This window comes from Neophocaena asiaeorientalis, unplaced genomic scaffold, assembly GCF_003031525.2.
Source record: "Neophocaena asiaeorientalis asiaeorientalis breed wild unplaced genomic scaffold, Neophocaena_asiaeorientalis_V1.1 scaffold4, whole genome shotgun sequence".
Taxonomy (NCBI): domain Eukaryota; kingdom Metazoa; phylum Chordata; class Mammalia; order Artiodactyla; family Phocoenidae; genus Neophocaena; species Neophocaena asiaeorientalis.
In genome coordinates, this window is record NW_020173682.1 from 3,236,405 (window position 1) to 3,249,522 (window position 13,118).

At 41.3% G+C, this 13,118-nt stretch overlaps 1 protein-coding gene across 5 annotated transcripts in view; it reads right to left on the reverse strand.

Annotated features, from left to right (window-relative positions):
* The window catches only part of NSUN6 (NOP2/Sun RNA methyltransferase 6), an 80,362-nt gene extending 67,966 nt beyond the window's left edge, over nt 1-12,396 (reverse strand). For 4 of the 5 annotated variants that reach the window (XM_024750065.1, XM_024750066.1, XM_024750063.1 and 1 more), the window contains exons 1-3: nt 11,925-12,396; nt 9,282-9,437; nt 4,719-4,798 (exon numbers count right to left, since the gene is read on the reverse strand). In XM_024750065.1, coding sequence (XP_024605833.1) covers nt 4,719-4,798; nt 9,282-9,437; nt 11,925-11,999 — 311 coding nt within the window. In that variant the 5' untranslated portion in view covers nt 12,000-12,396. Of the gene's footprint in view, nt 1-4,718; nt 4,799-9,281; nt 9,438-11,124; nt 11,283-11,924 lie in introns of all 5 variants that reach the window. The other variant, XM_024750068.1, reaches the window with a different exon arrangement.
* Between the last annotated feature and the right edge of the window lie 722 nt (nt 12,397-13,118).

Sequence of the window (13,118 nt, forward strand, 5' to 3'; positions counted from 1 at the left end):
AGAAAATTCCATTTGCAAGAAAACTAAGAAACAGCTATTACCCAAATGATTAAGAATAATTAGCTAACACAGTAAAATTTGGATCAAACCTAGTTCCTCAACAGGGTATGAATGCTTCTGAAAAGGAAAGGCTTCTGGGTGCCTAAACAAATATTTACTGCTTAGAGCCAGGACCAGCGGGTCAGACAGAAAAAAGGAGAATCTGGGAACGTCTTGTCAGTGTCCTGTGCCCTGCAGATAAAGATGACAGAGGACTGGACTGGCAAAATTGGCACAAGCAGACAATCTGTGTTTTCTGTACCAAAACTGGACAAACTGCCTAGAAGTAGCTAAGGGAAGAGAAGGGAAAGCGCAACCAACTCTGTCACTCCTCCCCCGAGTTCACTAAGTGTAAACAAAAATTAAAGCCCCCAACAAAAAAGCTATGAGCTGGACCCCCTCACAGAGTCTTAGTCTTCTTCAGCTCAGCTCACCAGGACTAGAGTTGTGCCACTAGGAAAGACCTGGTGAAAGTATTTCTGAAACACACATCTGATGAGTTGTCTAGGTATACACTTGACCCGAAGTGCAAACTAGGTGAATCTATGTGAAAGTTTTCATTCAAGGATTCATTCAAACTGGGAACTATGTGTAGATACAGATGGCCCTGTCTACCCTCAGGTTCTGCACCCATGGATTCAACCAACCGCAGACGAAAAAACATTTTTTTTTAATTCCAGAAAATTCCTAAAAGCAAAACTTGAATTTGCTGTGCACTGGCAACTACTTACATAGTATTAAGTATTGTAAGTAATCTAGAAATGATTTAAAGCATACTGAAGGATGTGCATGAGTTATATGCAAACATTACACCATTTTATATGAGACTTGAGCATCTGTGATTATCGGTATGTTGGGGGGGAGCGGGGTATCCTGGAACCAATCTCCCATGGATACCGAGGGACGTCCGTAGTAGTAAACAAAGTTGTAATAAACAAAAGGCAGTACAAAATGTACAGACCAAAAAAGGGCAGAATTTCAAATAACCTCTGTATAGTTTCAAAGAAACTAAAAAGAACCTTAAAAAAGGGATATAATAACAACAACAAGATTAAAAAAATAAAGAACAAAAGTGAACTAGCCCAGCTCAGCAAGTAAAGGATAGTAAACCCTCTGAAATTAAAGAGTCAACGTTAACAGGCCTGCGACAGCTATTCTTAGAAAGGCCTCTTGGAAGGTTGGCCCTCGGCAGCATCTGGAACTTTGACTGGCCGACAGTTCCCAGCACTGACATAAAACCACCTCTTAAGAGTGAATTGCTGTTCCTAAACTGTTCGTCCGAGCTGTGTGGTTATGCTGAACACCTGCTTTCCTTTTGGGAGCCTGGAATTTCATCACATGCCAGGCAGAGGGCACCCAGATGACCAGCACCCAACTAAAACCTTGGGTGCTGGGTCTCTAATGGGCTCCTCTCATAGACAATGATTCTAAACATGTCACAACTGACTGCTGGAAGGATGAAGCCTGTCCTGGTAGCTCCATGGGGAGAGACGCCCGGAAGCTTGCACCTGGTTTCCTCCAGACTTTACCCCGCACGCCTTTTCCCTCTGCTGATTCTGCTTTTGTACCCCTTTCATGTAATAAATCTCCACCATGAGCCTGACTAGATGCTGAGTCCTGTGAGTCCCTCCAGCCCATCACAAGACCCTGGGCTGTCTGGGGGTGTCCCAACACAGGGAGCATCCGTCCTGGAAAACCAACACATAGACTACCAGTGTCCTCCTAACAGAGCGGGCAGGAATATGTAGCAGAAAAATATTCAAAGAACTACAAGACTTGTAATTTAAAAATTACATTGCATTTCAATGAAAACTAAGGAGAATAATAATAATTATTATTATTATAAATATTAATAACAATTATTATTATATTATTATTTAAGGTATACCCCAGTGAAGTTTCTGAAGTCCTGTGCCTAAGAATCCCATAGATCTCCAAGTGAAAAATCAAGATTCTGTTGCAAGGGGGAAAATATTTTTTGGCCTCAGATTTCTTCATAGCAACACGTGAGGCCCTAAGATTGTAGAAGCAGTGTCTACAAAGGGCTGAGGGAAATAACATGCGACTTGAAATGACTATAATCAGCCTATAAGTTGTTGTTTAAATATAAAGGCAACAAGCAATTCTCAAGCGAGAAAGGAAACAGAGCGTACAAGAGACATACTTGGGGGAAGGGAAGCAGGTGCTGGAGACCTGCTACATGACGCTATTCCATCAACCAAGAGATCAATTAAGATAAAGAACTCAGTAATAAACTACCAACAGGGCTACAAGCAAGCACTGCATTCAGTTGAATTATGCTTGTAGAATAAAAATGTTACAAAGCTTTACATTGTTAAAAAACAGTAAATAAAAATTGGTTGGTGGAGGTTTTAGGGCAAATTTAAGCATAAGAATTTCTTCAATTTTCATAGTGGAAAGTCAAAAGATACCTAATAAAAGTGATGATGAGTTTAAAAGACAAAAAAGAGCCGAACTTCTCCTTTTAGAAACGAAAGGTAGGTATATGAATCCACAATCCTAAAAGATTTCTTAGTGCTTTCCTGTAGTAACTCACCGTTTGTGCTTTATAGTTCACTAGTGCTTTAACTTTTCTTAACTCCTTATTCACTTTCGGCTGCGTTTTTGGTCTTCGTTGCTGCGCGCGGGCTTTCTTTAGTTGCAGTGAACGGGAGCTACTCTTTGTTGCAGTGCTCGGGCTTCTCTTGTTGTGGCGCACGGGATCTAGGGGCATGGGCTTCAGTAGCTGTGGCGCACAGGCTTAGCTGCTCTGCGGCATGTGGGATCTTCCCGGACCAGGGCTTGAACCCGTGTCCCCTGCATTGGCAGGGGGATTCTTAACCATGCGCCACCAGGGCAGCCCCACTAATGTTTTAATGAGTAGTTTAGCTCACGACAAAGGACAGATGAAAGGGTTATTACGCTGCCAGTAAAAAGAATGAAATGATGTTATATAGGGTTATGGAAGACTATGGAGTCCACAGTACATTCGGAAATGAATCACAGGTCTCAGAAGACCTGTGACTGTGATCAACTGTAGGAACTAATTGGTTTAAAACTAGGAGATGAAAGAAATCAGAACAGTGGTTTCCTGGTAGGGGGGCAGAATGCAGAGAATTTTCTGGGTGATGGAAATGGTGTATACCCTGATGGGGGTGAGTCTTGACTACACAGTTGTATGAATTTACCAAATTCAGCAAATATACACTTAATTAAGATCTCTGCATTTCACTAATGCAAATTCCCCCTTAACAAAGAGCTAGAAGAAGGAGTTTACAAATTCGGGACTTGCCCGGTGGTCCAGTGGTAAAGAATCCACCCTCCAACGCAGGGGACGCAGTTTCAATCCCTGGGTGGGGAACTAAGATCCCACATGCCGCAGGGCAACTAAGCCCACGCGCCACAACTACGGAGCTCGCACACCTCAACGAGAGCCCGCATGCTGCAAACTACAGAGCCCACGCACCACAACTACAGAGAAGCCCCTGCGCTGCAACGAAAAGATCCTGCGTGCCGCAACTAAGACCGGACACAGCCAAAAAAAAAACGGGGAGTTTACAAAATCAATTTTTTTAATTGCAGAAGTAATACGTGCTTATGGTTAAAAAAAAAAAAAAAAAAGACAGAAATGTTACAAGTGAAAATCTCCTCTTACCCAGTTTCTCCCAATCCAACTTCCTCAGAGTTAATCCTTGTCAACAGTTGGGTATGTTATACCCTCCAGACTTTTTTCCGTATATAAATAAATATATATAAATCTGTAGTTGTGTGTGTTTTTTAATTGCAAAAGAAATGTGATTTCTTACATTCCTACACAAAGCAACATGCTTTTGGTATTTAATTTATTGAGAACATCACCTTTTATTTGTACATATAATTCTCCCACATTAAAGGCCATATAAAAAAAATAATAAAGGCCATATAATATTCCACTGCGTGGATAAACCAAAAACCACTGCTCTACTGTTGACCACTAAATTACTTTAAAGCTTTAACAAAATGAGCATTTTTATGTTTATTATAAGTCTTAGGGGTATTAAAAAATTTTTAGCACAATTAGGGATTTTCAATACAACTCCCATTATAATATGAAAGCCGATTTTTTCAAATTTTAAACACATCCCTCCAAACACATAGTGTCTGTTCTACTCAGAGAACAAACACAGTAATTTAACATAACTGTGAATTAATAAAATTTTACAAACGTATCAATTATTAAAGTAGGAAACGTTGCTTTGTATTTTTGTTGGAGCTCAATAAAGTTTTAATTGAGAAGTGGAATCAAGATATACAAGTAAACAAACGTAAAAGTAATTTTCTTACAGAATGGAAAAAAATCAATCACTGCACAGCAGAAACTAGCACAACATTGTAAAGCAATTATACTCCAACAAAGATGTTTAAAAAGAAAAGAAAACATGATATAACACAGAAAAAAAAATCAATCACTGCACTAAACGCAAGTACAATGCATTAGTCTCAAGGTATCTTGAGACTGGGTCTCAACTCCGTGTTCTTCTGTAATATTTTCCATGAAAGACTATAGAGTCAGCATTTATCAAGTTTGTGAATTCCTATCTTAATAATGGAGAAGCTTAGTACTGTCCCTAAACAGTAAAAAAGAACCTGTGACATTTTTATTTAGAAGAATACAATTTGAAAATGAAATAGTTACAAACCTAGGTCCAATAACAGGAATAAGTAAGACATCCTGAAGGTCTGGATGCTGAAGAATAGGAAAACTTAATCCATTAAACTGCTGTTAAAAATAAACACACAGGATTACAAAGCAATCAGTATATTGGTTAAATTTCAAGTTACAGAGCTTTTCAGTGTCAATACCTAGCAGAGCACGGTAATGAGCTTGATTTAGGGTATTTTCACTTTATTCCATGGGATACTATAAAAAAATCAAAGACTTCAAAACAACAACGTTTTCTCTATAATTTGATTCTCAAGTATCTTAACTTCTTTACAAGTAAAAGGCTCAATTTTGCTTACTGTTTTTGACTTTGTAAACACGAACCATTGTTGACCTTACGTGACTTACTCTGCAAACACGTATCCAATACAGGATTGCATGAATAGGACATTAAAGACTGAGATTACTAAATGCTATTTATTATATATTATCAACACTGGATGCCATGTCAGTTGGACGATGCTTCCTGGCAAAGGCTCAGGATTTTCAGTATCCTCTACCATACTTGGCCTTCAGACTGGAAATAAGTGCAGGGCCAGTGGCATAGGTGCTGGGGCCAACTCCCAGTCTCATGGGAGCCAACTCTGTGCAGCTCTTCCCGACTCCATGGTCATGCTAGTAGCTTGAAATCGACCAGAGTGGGAGCGTTTACACCACAAAACTCAGCAACCACCACACACCAGCATTATTTTTCCCAGAAAGTGCGCTGTGCAGTATGTACCAGCACACCACCGCTGCAGGCGGAAGACAACGGGGCACTCCACGCGGAACAGTGGACTGGACAGCAAGGGCTGTGTACCCTATCGGAGGGCAGCACGCAAATACTGGAGAACAAGTCTCTGCCATGTAGGCTAGGGATTATCAACTCATTCATTTCACATAATACACGAAAGAGCAGTGACCGTAAGAGGTATTTGCATTGCCTTGTAGTATCCATACATTACCTACAGAAAACTCCCAAAATCAACCTATTTCTAAGTTGATAAGGAAAGAGAAAAAAAATTCTTCAGATTCTAGAAATCTGACCAGCTCTTCCGCCTTCTGCTTCCTCCAGGCAAAGGATACTGTGAACTAACCCTATCCAACAGAATAGTAAGAAACCTTAAGGGCAAATTCATTCAGACAAACCTCTCTCCCTTTTTTTTTTCCCTCTCTCCCTCCTGTTCTCTCAGTTTGATACCTTACAGCATCCAGACTATGGAGCCTTCCAAGGAGAAGAGAATGAATTTTGCCCTTTGTTTTTGTTTTGCTTTGGAAGTACTATTTCTTTATACTATTGAAATAGTCTACATAGAGGTCAATCCTCCTCAGGCCAAGGTTTCCCTTCTCTCCCTTTTTACCAGATATTAAAATGATACAGAAATAAAACTTTTATAAAACCACACGTCTGTAACTTCCATAAAACACCACAAACGTTTTCTTAAACCAAGCATATCACCTGCTTGTTCTTCTGTTTGTTTCTACCCCATGCCCTTTTTAAAACAGCCTTAGTGAGGTTAATTTACATACCATAAAATGTACCCATTTTAAATGCACAATTCAATGATTTTCAGTAAATTTACAGAATTGTGTGACCATCACTAGAATCCAATTTCAGATCCTGTCCATCAACACACTATGATCCCTCGTGTCCATCTGCAGCCAGTGCCTGTTCCCAGCTCCAACCCCAGCAACCACTAACCTACTTTCTTTCTCTAGAAATCTGCCTTTTCGAGACATCTCATATAAACAGGATCATACCGTCTTGTGTGTGGCTTCTCTCACTCACTATAGTGTTTTTGAGGTTCACCCAAGTGGCAGCACGATCAGTTCACCACTTTCATTGCTGTACTGTTCCCCTGTGTGAACATACCACGTTGTGTGTTTCTATTCGCCAGTCGATGGACCTTTGCACAGCTCCTCCCTTTTGGTTATTATGAACAATGCTGCTATTAACGTTCATGCCCAAGCCTTTGCATGCACGTATGTTTTCATGTCTCTTGGGGAGACACCTAGGAGTGGAACTGCTGGGTTGTACAGTAAATTTATGTTTAACTTTTTAAGAGACCACCAAACTGTCTTCCAAAGAAGCCAAACCACTGGACTTTCCCACCTGCAACGTATAAAGGTCCCAGTTTCTCCACATCCCTCACCAGTCAAATGAAATTCTAAATGATTAAATTTCAATATGGGACACAGAGATATTTGGAGACAAAGCACCCACTCATATACCGTTCAGGATATGTCTTTAGGACACACACGAGCTTGGGACATGGCAAAAGAAAGGAGATGTACAATCTAAAACCTCCTGCGAATCTCCTTTCCTGCTGCCAACAGGCACTGCTCAAACCACCAGATACTTACCTAGTGCCCACGACCCAACCTCCTCAGTCTTATCTTAACCTTCAAGGAAAGGGACTCAAAAGCCTGGAGCGATTTCGTCTGCCTGCTCTTAGATACAACCCCTGAGATCTTCTATTCCCATCACAGTGGGATCCTAGATTATCTAAGCTGTAGGAATAATTTCCTAGAAAAGAAAACAATCTGGATCTGCCTGACTTATGGACACCTTATGGGCCTCAGAACGGTTTCCTGCATACTGAAAACCTACATGCACGACTACATAAAAGTAATAATCTTAGTTTCTTAGAGGAACTGCTTCTATTTTATGACTAATGCCATTACTCTCAATAAAATTACCGCTCTTATTAAAAATCAGATTAACCTTTCTCCAAGTCTTATTTAAAATTATTATACTAAGTTTTGTTCTCATACAGCCAGAAATCGTAGCTGGTTCTTCTTATAACCTGGTCATCTCCTCACAACTGGAAGTTCATAGAATCGTTCTTAAAGAGAGTACGATAAACATTCCATAAATGTAATGAGACTAAAGACAAAAAATAAATGAATCAAACAACAAGGTCCTATTTGTACAGCACAGGGAACTATATTCAATATCCTATAATAAACCATAATGGAAAAGAATATGAAAAAGAATATTTAGGGCTTCCCTGGTGGCGCAGTGTCTTAGAGTCCGCCTGCCAATGCAGGGGACATGGGTTCGTGCCCTGGTCCGGGAAGATCCCACATGCCGCAGAGCAGCTGGGCCCGTGAGCCATGGCCGCTGAGCCTGCACGTCTGGAGCCTGTGCTCCACAACGGGAGAGGCCACAACAGTGAAAGGCCCCCGTACCAAAAAAAAAAGAATATTTATATGCATAACTGAGTCACTTTGCTGTACAGCAGAAATTAACACAACCCTGTAAATCAACAATACATCAATAAAATTTTAAAAAAAGAATCAATACCAGTGAAAATTCTCTGAAAATATCTGTAAGTTATATCCAGAGTAAACTGATAACACAGCCTGTGATATACAAATCCAAGTCTTTTAAGCATGCTTACCTCTTCCTTTTCATTTAGGCAATTACGTAGAAATAGGTCTGCTGACACCCATCATGGTTATTTGTTAGAAGAGATTTAATAACTACAAAATACAACTTGAAGTACCCCCTCCAAGCACCTGTTTTCCTCCATCTTACATTTCTTTGGAGGCAAGTTTCAGTACACAGTGTATGAAACACAAAATGCACAGCTCTGGGGTTTTCTTTCTGGTTTAAAAAAATTTTTAATACAATTTTCAAAGGTTACTTTCATTTACAGTTACTACAAAATATTGGCTGTATTTCCCATGTTGTACAACACATCCTTAAGCCTGTCCTACACCCAATAGTTTGTCCCTCCCACTCCCACCCCTATACTGCCCCTCCCCCTCCCTCCCCACTGGTAACCACTTGTTTGTTCTCTGTATCTGTGAGTCTGCTTCTTTTTTGTTATATTCACTAGTTAGTTGTATTTTTTACATTCCACATATAAGTGATATCATGCAGTATTTGTCTTTCACTATCTGACTTATTTCACTTATAAAATGTACAGCTTTTGGGGTTTCCCTGGTGGCTCAGTGGTTGGGAGTCCGTCTGCCGATGCAGAGGAAGCATGGAACTTTAAAAATGCCATTTTATAATACTGTTTTCACTTACAGAAAATTAGTATTATGCCAAAACTATTTTATTGCTTGAACAAAAAAAAATCTGTGTTATCTTTAAAACATATCTTTACATTATTTTCCTCCTTTTATTATATTTAATTAAATTATATTAAAATAAAAAATATAATCCTACAGGTAATCAGTAGGCACCTCCTTACCTCTGGGCTCACCTTGGCTACGTGATCTGCCCTCATGGTCGTTATACGCTGCTTATTACAATATCACAGACTTTTAGGGTTAGAATGGACCGCTTATGTATTTTAATGACGAAGCAACGGAGGCCCAGAGGGGTCGAGTGACCTATCCAGTCACTAAATTAATTCAGAATCAGAAATACTAGGTTCAAGCTCTAGCATGAGCACTCGCTACATAACCTTGAACAACGTTCGTGATCCTCAATTTCCTTATTTGTAAACTTGTAATAGTATATCGTTCGCATGATGTTAGTGAGGAGTGACATGACACAGATTGTAGAAATCTAATTCTGTACATAATGACAAAAATGTGCACGAACCTTCTGTAGCTCATCAAATAACAGACTTTTCACATGTTGTACTGAGGCTAGATGCGTATTTACTCTGACAGTAGTGAATGATGGAGGGTGGGACAACTTATGTAACAGAGTTTCAAACTTCCTTTCTGCTTCTTCTTTACCTAAAACAGATACAACCTGAAAAGAAGAAAAGAACAATGTTTCAGTTTCATTATACAAACTAAAAATATTAAGCAAGATATACGTCTATACATTTGTTCCAACTAATGAAACATTCGGCAATTATTCGGTTCCATTTCACTTTTCTGCATTGTTTATGTGTTAATAACACTACGGGAATCGCGATATTTCACAGGGTTATGCTAATAAACACATAGTGAAACACCAGACAAAAAGGGCTTAGAAAACGCTGCCTCCGGCTTCCCTGGTGGTGCAGTGGCTAAGAATCTGCCTGCCAATGCAGGGGACACGGGTTCGAGCCTGGGTTCGAGCCCTGGTCCGGAAAGATCCCACGTGCTACGGAGCAACTAGGCCCGTGCGCCATAACTACTGAGCCTGCGCTCTAGAGCCCGCGAGCCACACTACTGAAGCCCACGCGCCTAGAGCCCGTGCTCTGCAACAAGAGAAGCCACCGCAAGGAGAAGCCCGCGCACCGCAGCAAAGAGCAGCCCCGCTCGCGGCAACTAGAGAAAGCCTGCACGCAGGAACAAAGACCCAACACAGCCAAAAAGCATAATTAACATATCTGCTACATTTATTCATATAAATTCAGGATTTCATTCTACTTATTTCTAAAAACATTAACTGTTACATCACTTCTGTAGAATTAGTTCCTTGCTAACCCCGTATCCTAGAGCGAATTGGTTAGTAACGTTTTAAAACACCAAAACTTGAAGAGTAAGTAACACTGATACCGTCACCCAAAGAGCCCCCATAACATCAGCTTAACATAGTATTATTAAATGTAAAAGATAGATATTGTCCAAAAAAAGACAGGTAGCAAGATACCTGTCAGAAATAAAGTTATAAAGACTCTAACGACCGAGTTTCCTTGTAATTAACTAAAGCTTTTGAGACAAGTATTTCCCCTTTTTTGGGTCATCTTTGACTATACCCAGCCTCACAGAATCTTCATAAACCACTTGCCAGCCTAATAATCCACTAGCCTAAAAATATTCGTACTCTCTCAAGGTTTGTTTTTTTTAACTGAATATTCCATTACCTTTGATACTTTTTACAAAGGGATGGGTTTTCTTTTTGTAAAATCGTATAGTTAGTGGGTTTGCGGCAGAAGTGGTGTCAAAGACAGGCATTTGAATCTTTTTTCATAAAACAATGTTAACCATTTTAAAAACTGCTGGGAACAAAAACTGCTGACTGCCTCTATTTCTCTTAATACGCTCCTTATACTTTAAGTTCTTTGAAATCAAGAAGGTATTTTCTCTTTCCGTACTGTCTTGCCCCTTAACATAACCTTTGGAAATAAAATGTAGAAATCAAACCTGGAAGTCATGGCTTCACCAAAATCTTTGAAAACGAGTAACATTTATGCGGCTTCACTTCGAATAGAAAACCAAAGATTTGGAAAATACAAAATTGCCTACAGGCGGGATGGTAAGGTGGAGAGAGCACAGGCTTGGCAATCAAAGACGATCAACATTCACTGAGGACTTCTGGGGCTCGGCACTGCCAGCAGCACACAGAAGGAACATTTGTGGAGGACCCATTAGGCGCCAAAACGATGCCAGGTGCTTGCACTTAGGATTAATACGTTAAAACAACAACCTTGAAATTTTAGTACTGTTAACCGTCCTCAAATTTCACAGAAAAGGAAAGAGAGGTTAAGGGATGTGAAGTAACTCACTCAAAGCACTGGGATGCAAACCAGGAGCTTGGGGTCCCAAATCCATTCCTTTTCCCATTGGACCTGAGCTCTTTACCTTCACATTTCAACACTGTTACATGACAGCGGTGTCAATTTGATTCACTTAACGTCGCTCTTTGGACCCTCAGTTCTCTCACCTATAAAAATTGGGGAAGAAATCTCTACCAAAAAAAGACTGCTTAGATTAAGATGTAAAGGTCTGCAGTTCATCTAGCACAACTGGTGGCAGTTAAGAAGCACTCACTGAGGGGGAAGCAGCCGCAAGGCACAGGGATTTTAGCTCGGGGCTTTGGGACAGCCTGGAGGGGTGGGATGGGGAGAGTGGGAGGGAGGGAGACGCAAGAGGGAAGACACATGGGAGCATATGTATATGTATAGCTGATTCAACTGAACGATAGTAAACCTTCCACCTGAGCGCCAGGGCAGGCGCTCTAAGAGTACAGGCGTTTCTTCTCTACAGGACTTAAATTCTCGGAGACGGGTATCTTGTCTTGCCCCTTGTAATCCCTTCAGTGCATTCTTGCCGCCAGACACACAACCGCTTTTTCCCCCTCCCTCCTTTCCCATTCCTAAATGTTAAAACATACACCTCTTAGCTCGGACAGCATACATTAAATACCTGCAGAAAGATATTATTATATTTTACATTCGGAAAGACGAATACTAAGAAACAACTGCTGTACACATTTGATTGCCTTTTAGATTATTTTTCTATTTCTCTAGAGCGTGTAAATATTTGAATTTTTGCAAATAGCATCTAACGTGTTTATCTGACCTACCTCCTCATTCATAAAGCCCGCTTTCAGATAGTTTTCAACCTCAAGTCTCAAAGATATTTTAGGGAAAATAGACATTTTCCTATCGCTTAGTTCTCCTCCTCCACGAGAAATGCTGGAAAACGGTGGTTTTTCTCTCTCCTGATTACACGGAGCGTCTGGGCAATGAATACCACCCACAACGTGCCGGGACCACCGATGCCCGGGAAGAGCGCGCTGCTCACGCCGAGTTAAAACGGGAAACGCGGAGGTACTTCCACGCCTTCTGGAGCTTGGCCAGTTGGCAGCGGCTTCCTCTCCTCCCAGGTCCTTCTTTAGCGACGCCCACGGAAATCACTGCGAGGCAACGCCACTCACGTTGCAGAGAAACAAAACAAAACAAAACAAAAAACCGTGAGGCGTGAAGCCACCGTGAACTGGGCGGAGACGTGGAAACCGGGCTCGGACCACCACGACCTAACCTCCAGTCCCTCGGCCCCAGTTTCTCGGCAGAAAGCAGCTTCCGGCATGCGTCACTTCCGGCAATGCGGCCCACCCCTCCTTCCCCTGCCCTCCAATCCGCAGCCGCAGATTGCCGCTACGTCACGTCTCCGGAGTTTCCCAGCTCCGCCCGCGGCGCCACGTGCAGCGGGCCTGGGCGGGTGCTTTAAGGGGATGGAGGCGGAGCTGCCACCGGGACCTGCAAACAGATCCAGCTGTTGGGCGGAGCTGGGCGGGCAGAGCTGGGTGCTAATTGGGGAGGGTTGGGTCGTGCTAGCCTGAATAAGGTGAGGAATCAATCAGTTACCTGCTGGGTGATCTCCAAAGCAAGAATGAAACCAGAATTTATTTGGGCCTGTCATCCACCCTTTGATTTTCTGAAATTACCTTCCCTCTCTTAGGCTTGCTGGTCTGACTTCAGTTGTGAAAAAACAACATTATTCACATTTTTAAAAGCTGGGTTAATGGTCTTGTAATATCCATACATGCTCAGGTAAAACTTTAAAACGCACAGGTAGTTTTTACAATTAGTTGAAAAAGACTAACAGGTTCCCTGTATCGGAGCTGATTTCTACTTTAAAGCTCGGGAGACCTTTGGCGTAATCTTGGTGTTTCAGGTGAGGAAAGATTCAAAGGGAGAAGGGACCTAATGAAAGTCGCATAGTTTCCTGTGATTAAAATAGGAAACTAGAAATAATTCTTCTGTCTCCGAGACAG